The sequence below is a fragment of the Podarcis muralis genome, chromosome 7 (assembly GCF_964188315.1).
Source record: "Podarcis muralis chromosome 7, rPodMur119.hap1.1, whole genome shotgun sequence".
In the NCBI taxonomy this organism is placed as follows: domain Eukaryota; kingdom Metazoa; phylum Chordata; class Lepidosauria; order Squamata; family Lacertidae; genus Podarcis; species Podarcis muralis.
In genome coordinates, this window is record NC_135661.1 from 66073760 (window position 1) to 66098117 (window position 24358).

At 45.6% G+C, this 24358-nt stretch overlaps 2 protein-coding genes across 3 annotated transcripts; both read right to left on the reverse strand.

Moving 5' to 3' along the window:
* Positions 1-1995: 1995 nt before the first annotated feature.
* On the reverse strand, positions 1996-13333 carry GPN2 (GPN-loop GTPase 2). Of its 2 annotated transcripts, XM_028738733.2 has the most exons (7): positions 13237-13275; positions 12556-12605; positions 10565-11002; positions 8689-8845; positions 7446-7606; positions 5837-5967; positions 1996-4441 (listed from the first exon to the last, which is right to left on the reverse strand). In XM_028738733.2, the coding sequence occupies exons 3-7, from the start codon at positions 10979-10981 to the stop codon at positions 4369-4371; spliced, it is 939 nt and encodes a 312-aa protein (XP_028594566.1). In that variant the 5' UTR covers positions 10982-11002; positions 12556-12605; positions 13237-13275; the 3' UTR covers positions 1996-4368. The 2 variants fall into 2 exon arrangements, with proteins under 2 accessions (XP_028594566.1, XP_028594565.1); XM_028738732.2 differs by lacking the exon at positions 12556-12605 and having other exon boundaries at positions 13237-13333.
* A 3057-nt stretch (positions 13334-16390) lies between these two features.
* On the reverse strand, positions 16391-23966 carry GPATCH3 (G-patch domain containing 3). The gene is made up of 7 exons (XM_028738731.2): positions 23582-23966; positions 22718-23145; positions 21597-21777; positions 20587-20646; positions 19181-19302; positions 18771-18898; positions 16391-17079 (listed from the first exon to the last, which is right to left on the reverse strand). The coding sequence occupies exons 1-7, from the start codon at positions 23949-23951 to the stop codon at positions 16866-16868; spliced, it is 1503 nt and encodes a 500-aa protein (XP_028594564.2). The 5' UTR covers positions 23952-23966; the 3' UTR covers positions 16391-16865.
* Positions 23967-24358: the final 392 nt, after the last annotated feature.

Sequence of the window (24358 nt, forward strand, 5' to 3'; positions counted from 1 at the left end):
ACCCTGGACAGCCGCTGCCAGTCAGTATAGAATAATACTGAGCTGGATGGATCAGTGGTCTGACTCAGTATAAGGCAGTTTCCTGCATTTCATGTCTCCCACTTTGAGCTCTTTCAGTCTTTATAAGGGGTAGGCCTTGACTTTGCCAGCTACTGTTACTTTACTGCCCACATCAGCTGCTGATGAGCCCAGTGCACAGGGGTGGTGTGTCCCGCTGCCTTGTCCTGTTGCTGCCACTTGTGCTGCCCACCTCTGCCAACTCTAGAGAAGCGGCGTTGGCATTGCCGCTGATTTTGAGCAAGATCTCATCGATTTTGGGCAAGATCTTACACACCCCGCAATATATGTTGCACAATATTGGTGTGGTCTTGGCCAAAATTGGCACTAGCACTGCAGCGGAGGTGATGGGGCAGGCAGGGTGCTTATACTGTTTGAGGCAGGAGCCTCACCCCACCTAATGATTGTGCTGGCCCTGTCAGCACATACCCTGCATAGCTCACTAAAACATGGAGGAGGCTCAAAGGCTGAGAGCTACTGAGGCCCAGCCCTGCCCCATCACACCTGTGAACCTGCCGCTGAGGCTGGCAGAGGGAAGAGCCCCGGCCTTCTTGCAGAGATAAAAGGCACTTGGGGAGGAAATCTAAAGTGCCATCTGAAGCAAGGGCTGTGTATATAGAACAATGTGCAAATCCCATAAATGGGAAATTTGCAGAGGAGGCAGCGGCAGCAAATGATGCCAACACCTTTGGGAGCCTTGGCTGGGAAGAGCTGGAGGGCTGGTCTCTGATGCTCACCCACACCCCATAAGGCTCCCAAGCCAAGAGGTTTCCACGTGCTGTCACACCTGGGCATGGACATGCAACGTAAGGTGGTATGCCACCTGAAGCCTCAATCATGCACAGCATTTCCGTGGTGATGATGCAGGCTGCCTCTCAGAAAGTTGCCACTGGTGTGGAAAGGAAACACCGTGTGTGATCCTGGGGAGGCCCAACAAAAGCGGCACAAGATGGCTGCAGTCAGTTTAGAACAGGAACACAATATGAACAGGAACACAATATGGAGTTGCCTCCTACTAAGTCAGACTACTTACTAGTCCGTCCAACTCAGTATTGATTACAGCAGGGATGAGGAACCTGGCTCCAGATGTTTCTTTGGACTAAACTCCCATCATCCCTGACAACCGGCCATGCTTGCTGGACCTAAAGGGAATTGGAGCTTAAAATCATTTGGGCAGCCATAGGTTTCCCATTCTGAGTCTCTGGACTGGCTGTGGCTTTTTTAAAATTGATTTTTCATTTCATTTCATTTCATTTTATTTTATTTTATTTATATACCACCCTTTGTCATAAGACCTCAGGGCGGTTTACAGACTTTGGCTTGCTATGTCTCCTGTCAGGGCCTCCTTCAGCATCCCTCCCCCGCTCTCAATGTCCTTTCTTTGTGCCAGTTGCTTTCTTACCACACTTCCCTCTCAGGCCCAACTTCTTATGCAACTTTTTCACACAGTAAAGTAGCTGTGAGTTAACAGAAGAGAGTAATTCCCTCCTGCCATTCTGGGACCGTATTAGTGAGCTGAGGTATCTTAAGCGCAAGGACAAAAGGGAAGCCAAGTGATTTCCAGAAGCTTCTCCTGAGGAGAAGCTATTGGATTTACCTCAGCAACTATGTCCTTAATCCTGTTTCACCTCATTGGTGTCAGGGACAAGAATTCACTGACTGGGCAAATACTTATAAAGAGATATAAAAATTGCTTACAGCATTAACAATGATTATATACAGGCTTTAAAAAATATCCACAGTAATACCCAAGATCTACATTGAGACCAGAGGGCTCTTATCAGCAACAAACACTCAGAGATTGTAAAAACTGCAGCCTCTGCCATGTTAGAATAGATCTAGCAAGGCAAATGTATCTGTTCTTACATGCTTAGTGTTTGACTTTCCACTCTGAGGTATGATAAAACACGTGATTGTAATGATTTCAGCAGGCTGTGCATGTCTCAAACACATCAACAACCGAATTTTTATTTTTTAAAGTAAGACTCAAGACAGTTCTGCAGGCTTGCTTCTCCCCCTCCCTTTTTTTTGTTAGGGATCCCCATTCATAATGACACAGACCATGAGAACAAGCCCAAGGCCATCTTTGTCCTCCGCAAAGTTTTGTGCTGGAGACTAGTTTCAGTCCTAGGCACACCCAGCAGTCCTCCTACCTGTTCCTTGCAACAGCAACCCCTTGTGGCACCGGTAAAGCTGTACTCAGTTGAGTGGAAGAGATGCTTCTCTGGCAGGAGCACTCTTGCCAGATCCTTGCTGGAGGAAGCCAAAGTCCAACATCCTGTTCTCACAGTAGCCAACCAGATACCCATGGGAAGCCAGCAAGCAGGACTAGAGTCCTGTGATTCCCAGCAACTGGTATTCAGAGGCATACTGCCTCCAACAGAGAAGGTAGAACACAGCCATTGTTCACTTGCAGGATCACCATAACTCACATATGCCCATTCAATCACTTTGATATGAAGAACAGGCATTGTAACAGGTGCCACAAAATACCCATTAGTGCTGCAGGATTGAGATAAGCTGCACCTGCTAGAATTCTCTCTACACCATTTCCAAAGGAAGGCACCAGCATACAACCACCACATTACAGCTTATCAAGAATTTCAGTTCTTTCACCTGCAGTTTGAATCCTGGTAACAGCTTCCTGGCCCAGTGTGATTTGAATTGTGATAATGGCTTCCTTTCCCACTATAGGTGTTAAGTGATTTAGCAAAGTTTGATAATCAATTATTGCTGTGGTCATGGTGCTTTTTTTTTTTTGGCTTTCTTTAAAGCTTTACCTAGTAAAATTTACTATAACTGTCAGAGATTTTATTTTACATTATTCTATTTCCTTTCCATCTGAACTCACTGTTCCCATCCCTCACCCCATGAAGTGGGACTCTAGTCCATGAAAGCTTCTTCTGTACAATTTAGGCCACAAATATCTAAAAGACTGCCTGCTTCCCTACAGACCCCATTTTGAGTATTAATACCAGCAGAGCCCTCTTGGTAATTCTACCACACACAAATGTTTGGTGGTTGGAGTGGTAGCTCAAGAGAGAGCATTCTGTGGCAGCTCCTAGGTTAAAGAATTCCCTCCCAAAATAGGCATGTCTGGCTCCTTCATTATATAGTTTCCATTGAATGCTAAATGTATACCCTCTTTACCCTGGCCTTTTGACACTTGAGAAATGTTTACAGGACCCACTCTGTTTCTGTGACTGCAACTTGTTATCAATTGCTGTTAATATTAAATTTTACATGGCTGCAACTGGCCCTGAGACCTTATGGTAAAGGGTGAGTAAAAAATTGAACGAAATAGGAGTAGTAGTAGCAATAATGATATATTTAAAGGTTTCTTAAGTGTACAGTGGTACCTCAGGTTAAGTACTTAATTCATTCTGGAGGTCCATTCTTAACCTGAAACTGCTCTTAACCTGAAGCACCACTTTAGCTAATAGGGCCTCCCGCTGCTGCTGCACCGCTTTCTGTTCTCATCCTGAAGCAAAGTTCTTAACCCAAGGTACTATTTCTGGGTTAGCGGAGTCTGTAACCTGAAGCGTATGTAACCTGAAGCGTATGTAACCCAAGGTACCACTGTATATTGTTTCTCTTCCATGCAGTTATTGTGGGTGGGGCAGGAAAGCAATCCTCATACCAAAAGAAGAATACCAGACGTGGATATAGACACATAAGTCTGAAACAGAGTGTATGGGTTGAGCAGTCCCTCCACCAGAAGGACTCTCCTAGAAGGCCAAGGCCAAAACCTGGCATTTACAGGGCGGGGGGGGGGGTCACAACAAGTGGAGTCAGGAGGCTTTGAGGGTGCTCCTGTCCCTAGTGCCCAGCATCACTGCTTGTCATCTCCACACTTTGAAATGCCAAACAGAGGCAGAGCATTGGCGGCCGTAGAAGAGAAGACAGTCAAGCTCCTATGCAATTGTACAAAGTTAACAGAATCCCATGCTTCTCAATAAAACAACAACAGAGCGGTCACACTGACAATCTTTGGTGCAAACTTCTTTCAGGCAGCAGACCTCTATTACTTTTGCCATTTCACCGGTCATCTTCTGTGCCTCGCAGCTGCCCATGCCGCAGCTCACTGCTAACTTGTTTTTTTGGTGGGGAGGCCCCTCTTTGTCTCAAGCACAGAGGCTCCCAAGTACACGAGAAAGAAAGTTATTGTGTGGGAGGAACCTAAAGGCACAAGCTGAATCTTGGTAGTCCATATCTTGCAGGGTACTTCTTCAGCTTCAGGTTAATACACATGGGAAGCCAACTTGGATGGGAGGAGCTGTCCACCTGCAGTGGACAGTTGCAGCAGGCATGCTACACATCCATGGTTTCCTGCTCCACAGTTTTCTCCTGCGGCTGCACATACTTCTCCTGGACTGCTAATGTGCTGGTTATATGTGAGTTAAGGGGAAATAAACAGCAAGTGGTGGCTGATGCTTAGAGTGTGTGTGAGAGAGAAAGGAGCACAGATCTCTGTTTGACTGCTAGCTGACAGTGCAATTAATGTGAGGACATTCCATCCAAAAGGTACAGTATCGGAAGCAGCAAACAATACAAAAAGGAATTTGAGCTACACGGAACAAGAGTGGGAGAAGCAATTTGTCTCGATCAGAGGTGGCTACCCGGCAGCCCTCAGGCTACGTCCAGCCCACAAAACAATTTTATCCAGACCCCAGAGGTGCTCAGATTTTAATCAAAGAGTGGTAAAAAGTTTGCCCACAGCTCATAAGAAATTGTTTTCAAAAGCTACGAGAAAGAGAGTCAGTATTACATCATCTTTGGGCTTTTGCTCTGCTTACTGCCCTAAGGGTTAGAAACTTACTCGTAAAGCCTAATATCTGACCGGACATGCAGAATATGGAGTAATAAACCACAGCTTATGGATTGCATCTCACATGCAGGATGTAGGTGGGTGTATCTTGGTGCTCCTGTATATCAGCCTGGTATCACCTACATTGGTTCTACATGTATTAATTCACAAAGCCCTAAAAAAGTGGGTCCAAAAGGCCCTTAAGGACTGCCTGATTCCTTACTCTCTACTTCAATCATTGAGATCCTTCAATGGGGCACTTCTGTTGGCTCCTCATGCCTCTGAGTTTCGGTTGGCCTCTACTTAGGGACTGGGCCTTTAGTGTGACAGGACCTGCCTGTGGAACTCCCTGCCAGGAGAGGTTCATCAGGAATCGTCCATACCTTTTTTCAGATGTCTTCTGAATACAAGTCCTGCTTTGCTTAGATAGGCCTTTGCAATATGATTTTTTTTCTTTTTCACCAACCAGTATTTACTGATGTTATAGTGAAGTTTCAAATGATGTTGCTTTCACTGATTTTATTATAATCTTGCATACTGTATACTGCCTTGATTAGATTGTAAGAAAGTGTCGATTATAAATACTTCAATAAAATAAAAATAAATAAATGCTATCGATATTGACACAAATGTAGCTTATTTCCACAATCACAACACACCTTTGAAACTGGGCTGGAATTGTAGAAACAGGCTTATTCGTGCACACTGTACAGGTTTGATTCATAGGTTTATACAGTACAGTGCTTCAACAGCTTTATACTATGAGGCAGACTATAAATTTGTTAAATGAATAAAATAAATAAGTAAAACTTCCATCTGATCAGCTACCAGTGCCAATGGTAGTGTAAACTGACCCTCAAAACTGCAATATAGTTATGGGCATGCAGATTTCCCCAGATGATTATTTCTTGGGATGCATAAATAAGACTCAGTCTTGCAGCAGGGAAGGGGAACACAATAAAAAAAGGATACGATGTGAAGTGGAAATCGGCTCCCACTGCTGCAGACATCAGGGCTTGAAGGCTTCTGTGCTCTGCGTCTCCAAAGCAGTAGCCATTGGCTTTGTCCACTGCCTGCATCACACGCTGCATGCTCTCCTTATCCTAGGAAAATGGACACGTTAGGGGCTGAAATTAATTTCTCTTTCATGTTCCATGATGCTACTCACTGGGCCGGTTAACACACGGCATGTACCATCACTTGATTTCTCACCACTTGTGATTTCTCATCACTTGGGACTCCACCTGGTTTGGGTCTGATGAGATATGGAAGTTCTACCTGTGGATTTTGAATTTTAGTAGCTCATTCACACATGCACATTGCCACTTGATGCCGCAATCATCAGGTGATGAAAGAAGAACATGTGAGCTGGCTTACAGGCAGACTGCAATCCAAAGATCATCTTTCAATATTCCCTTCCCTTTCAGCACTTTCTTGGTTCACTTCCAGTTCAGCTGGATTCCCCATCAAACTTCCATGATTCTTGCTCTAATATAGGCATGCCTTTCACAGATAAGCAATGTCACATGGTGCTTCCTTATATGTATTTTTAAATCATTTGCCTGTTAGTTCCATGCCCTAGCTCCTGTATTAACACATGTTTTCTTCTCAGCATAACTGAGCGTAAATACATATATTCATTATATATATAGCATATTAATACATGTGGGAGTTTTACTTTCCTAGTGACAAATAAAAGCAGTCCAGCTCCTTTCTATATTTTTAATTCTCTTTGATCCTTTCAGCATCACTCTCCAATCTGGCTAGTATATGCAAACGCATTGCCAAATTATCATCTGTTTCTTCACTTTCTGGAACATAATTTAAGCAAACTTCCTATTTTAAAGTTAGCGTATAGCAATACTTAGCATTATTAAATAGTGCTTCAGAGCACAATTTAATTCTGTGCTCTGCTTTGGAGACGCAGAGCACAGAAGCCTTCAAGCCCTGATGTCTGCAGCAGTGGGAGCCGATTTCCACTCAGGTGCAAGCTTCACTGAGTGAAAGAGGGCTTTCCTTCCAGGTAACTGGGCACAGGATTGTGTATTTGCAGGCAATTACAAACATTATCTCAATACTTTTTACAGTGGAAGTGGGGAACCCATGTCCCTCTAGATGTTGGTGAACAACAACTTCCACCATCCCTGACCATTGGCCATGCTGGCTGAGGTTAATGGGAATTAGAGGCCAACAACATCTGGAAGGCCACAGGTTTCCCACTCCTTCTTTACAAAAATCCTGAGTCTGAAAGAAAGAAGTTTGCTTAGATCTACCAAGTGAGCTCATGGCAAAGGCAGGATTTGAATTGGAGGATTCCTGGCTTCCCAGTCCAGTGTCTTAGCCACTAAACTATATTAGACATTTATTTCATGTAATTTAATAAAACACATTATTATTTAATGCTACAGCAACAAATTACAGCCAATATCTGAAATGGAAAAGCCTATAAAATCCAGATCCTGAAAGACGCTGTTTACATTTTCCAGCAGGAAAAGGAAGTAGTCCAAACAGAACCTAAACTGAATGGCTGCCTGCTCCCCAAATGTCAATTATTACTTTCCTGCTGATTTGGCTTGGCTACCTGGACATTGAGAGGGACAAAGGAAACCAAGCTGTAGTCTTCAATCACTTCCACAAGCTTCTTGTTCAAGTGTTGGTAGTTCTTGAAGAAAGGATCTGTAGCCAGGTGATCTACTAGATAGGACAAATCAAGAACCTCTGTGTAATAATCGAGATTGAAGGCTGCAAGACAAGAAAAGACAAGTCTCTAGCAAATTCAGGAACAAAAGGTGCAGATAAAGCTAAATCACATCACTCCCTACCCATAGGCTTACAATCTAAAATAGATATGCTATGCATATATTAAAGGCCATTAAAGAGTTGGGAAGTCCACTGGAGATCCCAGTCTCCTGTTAATGCCAAAACTCAAGTTTTAAAAGTGGCTTCCTAAACATATAAAGAGCTACCTTGGGAACCTGGGATCCTGCAGAGATTGCTGGACTCCCAACTCCCATCAGTCCCAGCTTGTATGCCCAATGATCAAGGGTGATGGGAGCTGTAGTCAGCAGCACCTGGAAAGTCTCGGGTTTCTCTTCTCTAATGTAGTGACTAGAATCTAGCCCAACAGTGGGGAACATTTAGCCCCCGAGACACTGCTAAACTACAGCTCCCATCAGCCTCAGCAAGCATGGCCAATGGCCAGGACTGATGGGAGTTGTAATTCAGCAATATCTGGAGGGTCAAAGGTTCTGCACTCCTGGGCTAGCCCACAGCTGTCTTCTCTAACTGGAGCTTCTCTCTAGGGCAAGCATGGGGAATGTCAGGTATGGGGATCAAATGAGGTCCTCCAGGTCTCCCTATCTAGCCCTTGGGGATCTCCCAGGCCACATTCTCTCCCCAGCCACACCCCTCAATGGCCTTGCTTTACACTCTCCTTCTGTGTTTTTGCCTGACTAGAATTGGCCCTTGAAATCTGACAATGCTTCTTGCTTGCCTGGATGGAGGATAGGGGTGTGTATTTAAGTATGTGTAGAAACAATCCTATGGTGCAAAGATAGAATTGATGTTCTTTGCTCTGCTCGCTTGTGATTCTTGCCAACCACCGCTAGTATGTGGCTACTGTAAGCTTGCTTAGAAGGGTATGTGGCTCTCAAGTTAGAGGGCAATTGTCTTTTCCAGAACCTACTGTGCTCTAACACTGAATTATGGTCTCTCTCAGGCTACAGGATCTGATTATCCACAACTTCTCACTGTCACTTAGTAAAAGGTTACATCCGTCTTCCCCGTGGCCGTTCATTCAAGGACCTTCTACTGGTGGCTCTCACCCAGTTTCCCATACTGCTCGATTAGGTCCATTTTGGAGAGGACGTTGATGTGGGGTAGCTCTACGTGCAACATGGTGGAGAGGGAAGTGCAGAGAATGGAGATGAACTTGCCGGGGTCCGTACAGTAATGAGAATCCACTAAATGGACAGCTGCCAACTGTGCAAAGAAGAAACAAGAGAAGGATGAGAATCAGTGTTGTGTCAAGTCTGGGACATCCTGACAAGTTAATGGAGACAAGTAATCGCTTAAGGCAGAGATGGGGAACGTGTGGTCCTCCAGAAGTTGCTGGACTACAACTCTCAACATCCCTGATTATTGACCATGCTGGCTGAGGCTGGTAGGATTTGTAGTCCAACAACATATGGAGGGCCAAAGCTTCCAAAGTCTCATTGTCTGATGCAACTGATAAATATAAGTAATATTACATAGTGACAGTAGTACCGGTTTAGGAAAACCATTGTAGTGGAAGTTGGGTTGCTTACAGAGTAAGTAAAGAAATAGCCCTCTTTCCCCTCTAAAAGCCCATAAACCAGCTGCATTGAAGCCCCCCACCCCAGAATCTTGCAGGAACATGATCCTACCGGAGAAGCCAGGGATTGAACCTGCAACCATTGGCATGCAAAACAGATGCTCTACACTGAAACAAAGCCCTTCCCCATGTAAACCATGCTCCATCCAGTTTACCAAACAGCAAGGTAGGGTGGGGGGAGGTTATCCAATAATGGTCTTTAGTCTACAGATAGACAGCAGCAAAAAAAGAGGCAACTGCACCTTAAACAACCAGAGATCATTATTTGATATTTATTATTGTTTTCCATGAGGTGACCAGTCTGTTGAACCTAGTGGTGTTCAGAGAACAGCTAGAATGGGTTATCTCATTCCTGACATAGAGGTTCCATCTTGTGCCTCCACCTAATCAATGCCTATACAGTCTCTGTGTGAGATTATTAAGAGGTTTAAAGCCAAGTGCCATCATTACATTAAAATCAGAGAGCTGTACCTTTTCATTTTCATCTGATACAGCTACTTTAGTCCTGATACTTCTCTGGAATCTGAACACTATAGGAGGTTGGATGCAATTAAGCCAGCTGAAGCTAAATCCAGACATGGTGGGTGGTAGATTTAAAAAAAAAATCTTCATAAGGTGTAAATGGCCATCAAAACTGAAATAGGGAATACAAGAGCCCAGGACACTTAATCCTAAAGCCCAATTCACAGATGAATCTTTACAGCATGGTAGCCAGTCAAAAACATAGCTGCATGGAGGCATCCAAGCTATTCAGATGACAACCACCCCTTCCAGCTCAGGCAATTTTAACCAATCAATACAATCCACAGAAATAAAGGAGTTGCAATTGTGTAGTTTGAACTGCCTGAACCATTTCACTCAAATGGCTTGCCACATGAAAATGAGTTGTAAAAGGCTACTATGCTACATAGAGCTAATGTGCATTGGAGCCAAATCTGGCTTGCAGTTTGGCACCAAAGGATGCTCTCACTCCCAGTACCCATTTTCCATGCAAAATTCTACCACCTAACATTGTTTTATTTTTCTGCACCAGGGGCAGGAGAACTTTTTCAGCCTGAAAGTCACATTCTCTTCTGGGGGGTCACATGCCAGGAGCAAAAGTGGACAAAGCAGCAAGTGTGACTTTTACCTTGGTGCATTAGGCTAGTTTCAACACACTCTCACCCACCCTCTCCCTTTCCAGGCATGCATAATACATTATTAGAATTCAAGTGCACATTGCCGCCAAGCAAAAACTGTAAAAGAAGCTTAAAGAAGAGGTGTGAGGGGGTGCGGTGCAGGGACAGCCCCAAAGGCCAGATGCAAATGCTTGGAGGGCTGCCATCCCTCATCTACACCAACCATACCCTGAAGTTCCACTTAGCAAGCTGAGCAAAGATGTTTCTCAATGAACTATGATGGGTGCAAAGCTCCACTTGTCCCGGGCAGTCAAATAAGAAGTAATGCCCCTTAAACTGGGCCAGTTTCTCCTGCAGCCAGTCCAAGTTGGCCTCCAGATACTCCATGCAATAGATCAAGCCACCGTTGGGTCCCAGTTTCAAGTTCTCCATTACATCAGCCAAGGTGATAAGTTCTGAGATATCCACAGCACACTGGTAAGGAATCCCTTCATTGGCTGGGTCCAGGTTCACCACAGCTACTTTGCGCCCAATTGCAGAAAGAAATTCCTGCATGCCAAGACAGTAAGTTGTTTTCCCTGAACCAGGAGGTCCAATCACTGCCTGACCAAAGGCTACTGCGGACTGCTTCTGGCTGTACGACATGATGCAACTTTTGTTCTTTTTCTAAAAAAAGACAGCAAAATGTCAGAATATATGGACCATTTCACACAGTATTTAGGAAGCAAACATGGGTTTGTTATTAAGCATATTCTCAAGTAAAAAACTGATCCAATTCTGATCCAATTGGTGAGTGTACTTCCATGACACCATGTTTGCTACATTCACAAATTAAGGGCACGTCTAAAAAAACAACCCCAACAACTGAAGTGTACAGCTGAAACAAAAATATTTCTAAGGTAATATCAGGTAACTACTGACTTACAGATACAGTAATGAGAGCAAGGGCAGCCAATGTGATGACCTCCAGATGTTGTTGGACTACTACTCCCATTAGCCCCAACCAGTATGGTCAGTGGTCAAGGATGAGGGGAGCTGTAGTACGGCAAGATGTGGAGGGCACCACAATGGCTACCCTGGATTGTAGTTTTAGACCAGGGATGTTCAGATATCTGAATTCAAATATCCAATTGGGCCCCAAAGCAGTTGATTCTTACTCTGACACTGTTGACCCAGTAACTTCCTTGTTAAGTCCTCCAAAGGAGCAGTATTGTCAGGGGAGCTTAGGAGGAGGAGCTGCTGGAGGGAGAGAGAAACTGCCTATGCTGCCCCTCCAGCATCTGCTGCCTGAGGCAGCCACCTCATTTTGCCTAATGATGGAGCTGGCCCTGCCAGTACTGAAATAAGATTCAACTACCAGTCCAGTAGGTACTTCATGTACTTTTGCACATGAAGAGGGCAGAATGCACCTTGTCCTGTTGCCTCAGGCAGCAAAATATCTCAAGCTGGCCCTAGTTATAAAAGGTAAAGGTACCCCTGCCCGTACGGGCCAGTCTTGACAGACTCTAGGGTTGTGCGCCCATCTCACTCAAGAGGCCGGGGGCCAGCGCTGTCCGGAGACACTTCCGGGTCACGTGGCCAGCGTGACATTGCTGCTCTGGCGAGCCAGAGCCACACACGGAAATGCCGTTTACCTTCCCGCTAGTAAGCGGTCCCTATTTATCTACTTGCACCCGGGGGTGCTTTCGAACTGCTAGGTTGGCAGGCGCTGGGACCGAACAACGGGAGCGCACCCCGCCGCGGGGATTCGAACCGCCGACCTTTCAATCGGCAAGCCCTAGGCGCTGAGGCTTTTACCCACAGCGCCACCCGCGTCCCGACCCTAGTTATAGTACTGTGCTATTCTGAATGAGTACTCCCCTATACTGGTGTTTTCTGCAGGAGTGTGCGAAGCTCCTCTACTTCTAAGAGGCTTAGTGGGGAAATGGAGAAATGAGGGGCAATTTGAATAAACTGCCTCAGCCCAGAAGGCGTGCATTTTATGGCTAGGATGGGCTTGCAGGGTTGTGCATGTGGTTGAGGGGCAAGAACTCAGAGCTGTGCCTGGAAAGGAACGGCATTGTTAAGATAGGAGGGCTCCTTTCCATCATAATCAATCCCTTCTACGCTGCCCCTAAATAAGTTGGGGAAGAAATAAACAGAGACACAGAGGGGGCCAGGAGAGAAGGAGAGAAGGAGAATTAAGAAGCATTCAGAGCAAGCGCAAATGCGTCTCTCACCTCCCGAGCAACTGCAACACGGACTTTTTTCAACAACACACCTTGACTCTCTGTCACAGAGATAGTAAAAAGATTAGAGTGATGCACAAAGTCTGAACATCGGCTAAAAAACAGTCTCCTCTGCCCACCACTCAGGTCTCCTCTGCCCACCTCTCCATGGTGGCTGTCAGAGCTGCCAACTGAATTTATTGGGGAAACCTCTGATTGTATGGAGTGACCAGTGTGCCTCTGTGCCACCTCACACAGCAAACTCAGGCCTTGTTTGGTGTGGGAAATGTGGTTTACCACCTACACTTCAGTTTATTTATTATTATTGTTGTTGTTGTTTTTTTCTTGTGGCATTTAAAATTGCAATGTGTGTCCACGGAGGTCAACAGAGCACGAGGTTTCTGCATACAAGAGGCACTGCATCTGGGTGACAGAGAGAAAGGGGGCCCTTTTTCAAATCAACATTTTCCGGACAACATTAACCCCAAATTAGAAACAATTCCACTCTTTGCTGCTTCCTTTGTTCCAGGGTTGATTAATTGGGGCTTAGGCTTTGGGCATGATTCCTGCATTGCAGGGGTCGGACTAGATGACCCCCGGGATCCCTTCCAACTCTAAAGTTCTATTCTATGATTCTCCGTTGACTTCTACGGGCAGTTCCCAATGGACACTCCGAAAAAACCAGAAACAAACCTGGAAGGTTCCTCTGCGGGCAACAGGATGAGTTTCCCTACAATTTTCTTCCTTCTATGGTACAAGCAGCGTCGCTTTAGTGCCCAGGCAGCTTTGGTCGCACCGCTGTACGTTCTTATTTCAATCCGGAGGGGGAAAGGAGTGAGAAACGAAGGTTCCGCGCGTATTTTTTCGAACATGGGACTCCATCCTTATTAACTAAGCGGCGAGCGCCACTTGGAGGGCAGAAGTTGACATGACTAGTGTTTTTGGCGTTCTCTCTGAAGACGGAGGTGGGGCATGGCAGCCATTATAGAGCGCATGGTAAAAGCCGTGAAGTTTGGAAGGAGTTGCTATCCTTTGTTTACTGGAAAATGTGAAAATGATGAAACCAAATGGCCATGGGAATATGTTGCATTTCCAAACACACTGTGGGTAACCAGTCATCCTCACTTCAATGTATTCAACCCCCTTTCTCCCCACTCTCCATGACCATGAGGTGGGAATAATTGTATTCTAATGGGACACCTTTTTGAGACCAGTGGCATACTGTATTTGGGAAATGTAAGACACTCATGGACACCACCAAATACTTACATCACATGGGAGTGGGTGGGATTGTGATGCTCAAAACCTGATACACTTAACAGGCAAAATATCTACTCTCTCCAAAACCAGTGAAACATAATGAAAAAGCAGGCAACACTTCCAGAAGAAAAACCACTGGGAAGGATAGGTGCCCAAGGGCACGTCATTGCAGACCCCTGCAATAGGCACGCTGTCATTATTTAAGGCTACATCCTTGGCTCTTAGGCAGGGTTGACTTTTTGCCAGCACTCACTAGGGCTTAACCTCCAAATTTGCTTTGGAGCTGTGCAGCAACTATGCAAATAAGAGAGCCAGTGTGGTGTAGTGGTTAAGAATGATAGACTCGTAATCTGGGGAACCACGTTCACGTCTCCGCTCTTCCACATGCAGCTGCTGGGTGACCTTGGGCTAGTCACACTTCTTTGAAGTCTCTCAGCCCCACTCACCTCACAGAGGGTTTGTTGTGGGGGAGGAAGGGAAAGGATAATGTTAGCCACTTTGAGACTCCTTTGGGTACTGATAAAGCGGGATATCAAATCCAAACTCTTCTTCTTCATCATCTAAGCCAGTGTTTCCCAACCACTGTTCCGCGGCACACTAGTGTGCCGCGAGATGTTGCCTGGTGTGCCGTGGGGAAAATTCGAAAGATTTTTTTTTTTTGTAAAAGTCAAATTAGGTCCTAATCTATCCCTCGAGCACCTCTTGTCCGTTATTGTGACGCATGAAGCGTGTTCCCGCCCACTCCCCGCCCTCCCTTGCTTCTCTCTCTCTCTCTGTGGCGCTCTCCGCCGCTTCCTGCTGGGCATGCGCAGCTCGCCTCGCGCTTCCATTCCGGCCCCTCCTTCCCCCGACTACCCCGCCGCTCCGTTCCTTTCTCTTTCTCGTGTGTCAGAGAGCGGCGGCGCGAGCGCGGCAGTTCCCTCAGGGCTGACGGAGGGCTCGAGGAGGAGGAGGCAGGACGTGGAGGCGGAGAAAGCGGCGGCGGCCACCCCCCACCTCCGGCTCGAGGCCCGCGTAGAAAGCTGAGGGGGAGAGATAGATAGAGGTGGGCGGCGGCGGCGGCGGCGACCACGACCAACCGCCACAGTAGTTGTAGCGGTGGCGACGGCGAGCAGGGACTCCCGCTCTCTCTCCGTCGTGTCTCTCTCTCTCTCCTGGGCCCGTCCGTTGAGTCTCCCGCGCGCCTCGGCTACAAGATGAGCATCTAGATCCCGCTGGGTCTGACTGAGCTGCTGCAGGGCTACACGGTGGAGGTGCTGCGGCACCGGCCGCCGGACCTGCTGGCCTTCGCCGCCGAGTACTTCGCCAAGCAGCACTCTCCTTCCTGCCTCGCTTTGCTGCCTCCTCCCCCCCACCCCCAAAGCTTGGAGGTTCCACGGCGCCGACCCGCAGGTTTGACCCCCTTCTCACACCTGTTCGCGCTCCTTGCACGGAATGGGGCGGATGGGGAGGAACGGGGCTTGCCGCTGCCTCCGCTCGCCCTCCCCCCCTCCGCCGGCGGTCCCGCGATTCTTGGCTTTTTGGCGGTTGGCACAGAAGGAAGGCAAGGGGGAGGGAAAAAAATTGAATCTTACACTTTCGTGCGTCCCTCCCGGCGTGACGCTGCGCGCTGACGTCACGGGGCTGTAATGGTGGTGTGCCTCGAGATTTTTTTCATGAAACAAGTGTGCCTTTGCCCAAAAAAGGTTGGGAAACACTGATCTAAGCATGGGTAGAATGTCTTCCCATCAACCTGGTCAGTCACGTGCAGAAATGGCTGCCAGGACCAGTATGAGCTGACTTCTGGGATATATTTGAAACCAAACGCTTCTCATTTTAGAAATTAAGCAGCGGGTGAAAGATACAGACATTGCCTTCTGCAACAACATTGTAATTATTGTTTGCAAGCTTTAATCATTGGTCCTGATTTTATCATGCAAGGCAAAAGCCTGGCCTGTTGTTTTCTGAAGCTCTACATATGTCTTGTTATACTACAGTGCAGGGGTTTCTTTATGCTTTGCAAGCTTATTTCCCAATAAATGTTTTCTTTATTCACCAGTTAGCACCAGCTGTGTGTTCCCCTCTCCACACACAAACAAGGCGCAAGTGCAAAATGTTAGTGGGATAGACATAATAGATGTGTGGGGGCGAGAGAATCTTGAGCTCTGGAATGCTGAGCAATTGGTTCAAGGCTGAACTCAATAAAAACACAGAAATGCACTGATTAGTAGAAGGTGAACTGACATGCATCTGATCCATGGATCATGTTCCAAAGTGGTGAGAGCTGCTGTATGGAAGAACTTGACTTTCTTCATAGAAGTCCAAAGGGTTGTTGGCAAGGACAAAATGAGAGCAGCAGAACACACCACGCAGGCCACTTTGAGGAACTTGAAGGGCAGGATAAACCATAAAAACCCATTAAGGTTATCCATGGTGGCTTTAGGATGCTCAACACCACCCAGCACAGACCTGGAGCAGGGAGACCTGGCCTCAAATTACTCCTCAAATATGGATCTCATTTTTGGATGATTCTAAGGTCTCATGGGGTTGTTGAGACAATACAATGGCAAAACACTGTGTACGCTTCCTTGGAAGAAGTTCTAAGAAATATTATAGACCACTTTATTTTATTACTCCCAGTCCAGCAAGGTTAAAACAGCACCACTGATAAAGTGTGGATATTTCTGTATTTATTCATCCAGGAGTCCCACTTCTCTCTTCTCTCCACAGCAACAACATACTCCCCCCCCCCCCTTACAAACACTGCTTTCCTCTCTTATTTCTTGCTTGGAATGGTTCTCTGCATTAGAGCAATGGAGCATGGAGGACATAAAGGCCATTGGTAGCTAGGCATGATGTAACGCAGCACGGATCTTGTAGCAACCCAAAAGAAACACAAGCAAGAACCCTTTAATTTAGCTTACAAGCACTAGGATGCACCCATATTGATAAAAAACCCTAAATAATAAATACTAAACATTTTGCCTTTTATTTGGCAACTTTTGTTAATTAAAAAAAATTTATTTGCAAAAGCAAACATTGCTGCAACATAGTCCGAAAGCCATTCCTGGCTAGCAGCCCCTTCATGAGGAACTGGAATTGTGATGAACACCATGCATGGCATGGCCAAATGCCACATCTTGGCGATGCTTCATACTGATTGGTAGCTGGCGCCGGAGCAGCTGCTCTTCTGCATCCACAGGATATGGGTCATCATAGATGGTGGAGATGAGGATGCTGTTGTCCCCACGAGGCTTCTTGGGCTTGGTGAAAGTCTGGAGCTTCTCACCATGGTACCTACAGAAAAGCAATAAAAGAAAGAAAGGTTCCATCAGGCACAGGGAGAGAGACTGGACTGCAAAGCCCCTACATCAGCTTTGCAGGAAGACCACCAGGCTCCTCCCTTAGTTATCATCTACAGCAGCCATTCTTGGCTGTGAAGCTGTAAGACCTGCTCTCTGCCATGCAGGTCTTTTCTCACCTGGACTGGTAGACTGGGAGGGCAGGGCCCTGACTGACTCCAGCTACAAGGCTACTGAAGAAACCAAAGACTACCTTGGCTTTCTCTTACTACAGAACCAGATCATCGAGCCTGAGCTTTTACAGCCATCACCTGCCATGAACTACCTCCAGAAGGATTGAAAGCAACAGCAGTAGATTTGCTCTATACTTATATTTTATTTGCTTGCCAATTATGCTATTTTAAAAGTGTGTTTTATATTTGACTTCCTTTAGTAATATTTCCTTTTGAAATGTTTAAAGTTTTTTTTGTTAACTCTACTGCATTGAATGTGCATTCTGTAGTTGACCTCCTTTGTAATGTTTTACTGTGAAATGTTTTAAGATAATATTTTAGTTTTCTGTTAATTATGTTGCTTTGAATGTTTACTTTATATTTGACTTTCTTCTCTAATGTTTTATTCTGGGTTGTTTTATTTAATGTTTTAATGCAGGTTCTAAACAGCTTTGAGATTCTTTTCTTAAAAATATAAAGCAGTACAGTATTGAAAAGAAATTAAAAATAAAAATAAAAATAGAGGGATGAATATGGGACTGCAGGGCCTCTACATTAGCTCTGCTGAAAGACAAGTAACTTTTGACTTCTCCTCTCCTAGAAACAGATGCTGCAGGTCATTACAAGAACTCTAAAAAAGAGTGCACTGAGTCGCTTCCCCAGTCCCTTTGTCATTCACAGGGTACATCTGAGGGCAGGGACTGTCCTATCAACCTCTGTAAGTTGCCCTGGGAGCCTTTTTTGTCTGAAGAGTGGGATTAAAATGCTTTAAACAAAGTCTTCAGAGACACAGCAGAGTGAACGGGAATTTAATTTGACCATATGTTCGTGGAATCCATGATCAGAATTTAAAAGATGAAAACTTTGCTCAGAGCAGATGCAAGATGAGCAAGAGGCTTACTAGCAAAGGTGTGTTAAAAAACAAAACACAACAGGTCTGAAGAAATGTTCTTGCTTTCATGAAAGATGTCCATGGGGAAATCGTTCTGAAATGCTGCAGACAAGGAATTCCTCACCTGTTATGATCTAAGTGTTTGGCTCCTGGGAGGGCTGTGAAAACAAACTGGAAAACATGGAGGCAACATTTGCCCAAAATTCCAGTGTTTTGTGTTGAGGAGGGGAAAGGGGTGAGAAAAGTGAAGAGCTCCTGGGTCCTAGGTGGCTGCCTGTTCTTACCATCATTTCTAGTCACTCTCCCTTAGCCAGTGTACTGTAGTGGATAGTTTTGAACCAAGACTGGAAACAACCAGGTGCAAATCCCCCACAACAGGTGTCTCTCAGCCTAACCTATCTCACAAGGTTGCTGTGAGGATAAAAGGGGGAGAGGAAGACCCATACATGCCACCTAGAGCTCATTGAACAAAAGGTGGGATATAAATGTTATAATAAAACAAATATTATCTATTTATTTTATATAGGTGGAGAGGCTGAATGTCTCGACTGCATGTATTTTAAAAGGACACTCTTCACTTACCCCAAGCCCCTCTTGCATTTGGGATTCTGGCCTTCATTGTCTAGTGCTTCAGTCATCCCTGAGTTGCTGCTTCCCAGCCCAAGACCCTCAGTCCAGCCTTGCCTCTCCATCACTTTCCTGCCGATACCCTGGGGAGGAAAAAAATATGTTACTTTAGAGATTCTTCTATCAATTCCAGAACAAAGAGAGCAATTGCTGAGGACACCTAGCACTAGAACCAGATTGAGAATGATTGGCACTCCCCCCCCCCCCAAAGGCCATTATCAGCAGAACCAATACAGCACAACAACCCCCTACCCTTTGTATTAAAAGTACTAACGCAGTTCAGATCCCCAGGCTCTTACAATAGGGTTTTTTCAAATCAAAATAAGTTCAGATGTTTCTATGCTCTTCCCTTTTTTTATTCTTACCTTGGTGTATTTTTCAAAGTTTCCAATTTGTTGGCTCAGAACAGACCCATCTTCCAAACCATCCCGGAGTCTCTGCTCAAACCGCATCTGGACCAAATCCCGAGCATCCTTGTCACCACCATCTGGAATGAATGGAAACCCTGTTATCATTGTCTCCCCATGAAGACCTGAGCTTAGTGGCAGAGCAAGTGTATGCAGAAGGCCCAGGTTCATCTCTGGTTAAAAAGAGAGCAGGCAAAAGGTCTGGGAAAGGACTATAACAGAGACCTCGCAGAGCCACTTCCAGTCAAGCAGTACTGGTCAAGCAAGTACTGGGCTTAGGTGGACAAAGAGCCTGAGTGTAAAACAGCTTCAGATGTTCATAGGTCCAGAATCTCTTTTTTAAGAGAGAGACTGTAAGAGCAACCACCACGAATTCTTCATTGCAGCTTTGCCACCTTAATATAGCCACCGCATTTTTTAACTGTTTCTGTCACTTTCTGGCCTATGACCAAAATAAATATTGACTGATTGATTGAACTGTTTCTGTTATACTAAGCGCTGCTGATTTTTTGTTAGTTGCCTTGAAAAGTGGCATATAAACATTTTAAACAAGAAGGGGCATTGATAGCATAAAGCGAGTCCTTCCCCTCTCAGTCATCTTTAGCCTTAGCAACCACAATGAGAGACTAATACCTGTTATGCTGGGCTCAAGTAAAAGCTTTGCAAATTTTACTAATCTGAAACAGTTTCACTTGCTTGGGAGGAAGTGGGAATCCATTTTGGGGTGAATTTGTTGTCATTCATTTGTAAAAACCAAAATTATGAGGTAGGCAACTCTAAACAGGGCTTGGAAGGGGTGGTGGTGAAGAAAGGAACTGCTTCCTGTTCAGAGGTTGGAGTAGGAAGGTGCCAACAGGGTAGAGGAGTATGTAGGATGTTGCAAGCCAACCTGCCACCCTTCAGATGCTGCTGCACTACAATATCCAACACCCATAATTTGTGGCCACACTGATTAGGGCTGATGGGAGCTGTAGTCCAACCTCTGGAAGACACCAGACTGGGGAAGGCTATTAAGCCCACATACTGGGGCAGGATAGCAGCTATGACGATTTGTCATATTACAACTGACACTAGAGCAGGTTCTCTGAAATCTGACCATAGCACAGCAGGATTACTAACACAAACAACCACAAGCCCCAGCACCTTGAATTGCGTCTGGAAGACTGAAGGGTGCCAGTGGAAATGCTGGAGCCCTAGTGCAATATGTTTGTGATGCACCACGTAGGCCAGGAAGGCAAGCCAAGTAGTTGCAGAAGCTAAAGCTTCCAAAATGCATTAACAGGAGCCTCAAGTACAGCATGAGACACTAGTTTCGGCTCTGTCCATTCCTTGCATTACAGATCAACAGCCCTTAGCTTAAGTACCTTTATCATAGTAGATGCTCATGTCCACGTCCCAGTCGTCCGCTGTCTGCTCATCAAAATCTGCCAAAAGAAAAGTTAAGACATCAAGCAGGATGTATTAGCTCATTGCAGATGAGTGTTACATTAAGATCATCCTCCCCTTTCCCACATTACGATCATGCTCCTCTTCCACACCCAAACACTGCAGGATGAATTCTATGATGGACATGATGAACATAGATCTAGAGTTCAGCATCCTAAAAATCTCAGCCCCATTCCTCCCCAATCTTGGCTTTTGTACAGGGATTTATTCCAGGACAACAAGCTCTCATTAGGGCTGCAATATTTAGAGATGGGGAGAAAGCCCTCTCTTCAGAGAGCTTACTGCAGACATAACTATTAACCCCAAATGTACCTTTGAAGATTCCCCTTATAATCACCATGACCTAATCTATTAGGTCCTCTTGACCACTTCACCAATTTAACAAACATGCTGAACTGAGGATAGAACTGCCCTGGATAATTCTTTGTAGGGCCTACTGTAGCTGTAGCAGCAGCAGCAGCAGCAGCAGGGAAAAAGAACCTTATTCTTGCCAGTGCCATCTGGGTTTTCATGCTCCATGTTTAGGACATGGGGAATAAAGGAAGAGCGGAGGCCTCGTGCACCAGGAAAGCAAGTAAAAAAACACACAGTGGTCAATGAAAGGGAGCAGGGAAAGATATCAGTGGACTTGGACCATTGGAGGATAAACAACAGAACAGCAAGAGATATCAGGGGAAGAAGTGACAGACTCCAGTAGAGAGCAAGACAAGAAGTATGCCAGGAAACAGTATGGCTATGTTCTTAATATTTTTGCAGAAAAGTGTCTCAGACCAGTCCCAAGACATTTTCATGTCTTATTAAAGAGGGGCTTTGCAAATTGTATATCTGAGATGGGCCATGAGTTCACAAAGACTACGCTGATGCACACTCTATCCCAGCTCTCAGCAACAAGGCAGAATCAAACCCAGGATGTGTTGTTCAGAGTTACCTCCTTCCTCTTCTTCTTGCCAGTACTGCGCATCTGTGTAGAAGACCAACCCAGAACCCCCCTTCTCCCACTTCAGTTCAATCTCCTCCTCAAACAAACGTTCCTTTGTGCGCTCCTGGCTGGTGACATCCTCATGCAAAGCCTCGTGCCGCTCCCACTCTTCGCATCTGTCATCGTCATCCTGTAGCAGAAGGTGGGGTGGGGACAAATACAGCAAAGGTTTAGGCCAGTTTCCCCTCATTGCCCACTTCCTCAGTTTCACTGGGCCTAGTTGTAATAAGCTCACTGCTAAGGACCTGCTCAGACAGAACTCATCTTGAACTTCTGGAGACGGAGAAATTAGGAGCACAGAAACATAATAGGCAGGCTTTTATAAGCTTATTGTATGTATGATTATGGACTCACTATAGTTCTGCGAAGAACCTTCATTGTGATGGGCACTGTTTTTAAACATTTTTTATGGTTTAATGAATACCATAAAGTTATCATTACGCACAAAGGCCAATGGATCCAAAATGTGGAGAGATCTTCAACAAGCAGTATCTTAAGAGACCACAAGTTCCTTTAGCGCAAAGCAGTCACCCTTGGCTGTGAACTAGTATTCATATTAAACCAGTCAACCCCCACCCCCCTTGCCATAACCTCAGTCTGGTTGCAAAGTATTTTCCAGTAAAGCACCTAGCCTGCAGTGTGAAGGGCTAATGGAGCTATACAGTTAGAATAAAAGCAAGCTTGGCAGAATGAATAAGGGGGACATTACAAAATGTCAGAATTAAGTTTTGATTCTCCCAGAAGATCATCAATTCTGAGGTTTTATTGAGTAAAATAAATTTTTCAGCTAGAGTACAAGAATTCCAGCACAACTTTTCTACCTAACATTATCATTATGGGCAGCTGCTACCCTGAAGAATGGGCAAACCTTGATTCAAAACGCAGTCCATAGGCTCATTTGTGTGGGTCACATTAGTTTTCAGATTCATAAAATGACATATTTCCCAACTTGTAAGGATGAATAAGTATTAGCACATGTCCTTCTTCCTTACAAAATAATATATTTCATCTCTAAAATAGCTATAAGCACATAGCATGACATTGTGTAATTAGAAAAAACAACTACTTACATCATCCAACTGAGCTTCTGCTTCACTCTCAGGATCATTCAAGTATCTCTCTGCCATGCCGTTGCCTTGATTGGCCGTGCTCACTCTTGATAGGTCTCCCCCTTCTGTTATCTCCTCTCCTGAAGCTGTGTAAACTCGTTCCTCTTCTACAATAGTCTCGGTTTCTTCATATGAAAATGGTACATTTCCATACCTGCGAGAAGAGCCAGTTCTGGGAAACTGCAACCGCAGCTTCTTGATAGCACGAGAAGGCATCCTGCAGGCTTTAATGAGATCTAAAAAGACACTCAAAGGAGTTCCCACATTCCCACAGGGCATGAAAGATGGTGGGTTAAGTTCAGGAAGCCGTTTTAAATCATCCTCAGTGAAAGTTTCATTTGAGGATGTGCGGAGCTCCTTTTTAGTCTTATAGGAGAGCGTTTCAGCATCTGTAAAATTATAAACACAAGGGGCAAGAAAAATCACTTAGCAGTAATCCACCAACTTGTATTACATCAGTATACCGCTTACGTATCTTTGCTTCAACCTCATTCTACTCTCCCCAGCCAAAAGGAACAAAGTGCTTCCCAGAATGACAGCAGAGTCCATCTACTACAGCAAACACACATGAAAAGTCTTATGCTATTTACAAGACTAACAGTTCTAACGTGGCCATAAACTGTAATGGGCTAAAGCCAAACTCGTTAGATACATAAAGACACCATCTCATTGACTTGTAAATGGCGGGAGGAAATGAAATCAATGGGCCCAAAATGCTATAAAATGCAGTAAGTGCCATCCATAATGCTTTTATTCAAAGCTCAAATGTATCAAAGGTAAATGCAGTGACCACTCCCAGCACCTCTCCTTCTTGCCTCTCAGTACCTTTGTCAAAGGAAACCCGAACCCTTCGTATAAGGCACCGGCCGGGCAACGTCTCTCCCTGCGCGTCGATCCAGCGCTTTCCCGAGTACATACGGACCAAGCGGCGAGACCAGCCGGGCTTCACCGCCACCAGGCAGCAGCAGGTCGGGCCTGGCCGGGAAGGAGCGCTGGGACCCTCTATACGTTCAGGGCGATGGCGGTAATGGAAGCAGAGGAAGCCACCGGCCTCGATGAACTGGCTGAAGTAGAAACGGAGATCGGTGGAGCGAAGCTGGGCCGGAACGCAACTGATAAGGCAATATCGGCCGCCGGGCTGGAGGGACGGATTGTCAGTGGTGGGCACCGCCATCTTGTAACACCGGAAGCGCATCACGTGAGCCGGAGCCGGCGTATGACCGTGTCAGCGGCGCAAGGTAATGACGTCACGCCAGGCTCCTTTCCCGACGATGCCAATCATAGACCACAGAGATGAAAAGGGCTGCTAGGCACTGTTAGAGTCACGTGCCAAACATAGACGTGCCAATGGATAGAGCGACCCACTCTGAGGGCGAACGGAATTTGGGTTGTATGGTCTAGTCTCGATCATCGTTCCTGCGATCCTAGAGATAGGACTGAGGGACTTCGAGCTTGCTCTTTTCAGCGTCTCTATGGTCCCTCTCCAGTTAACCACATGATCTTGAGGCTGAAGTGTGGCAGCTGCTGGGCCCTCTTTACGTCTAGAGTCCACCTTTTAAACTTTCATATTGGAGCTCTAAATGGTGGCTGCTATGCACAATC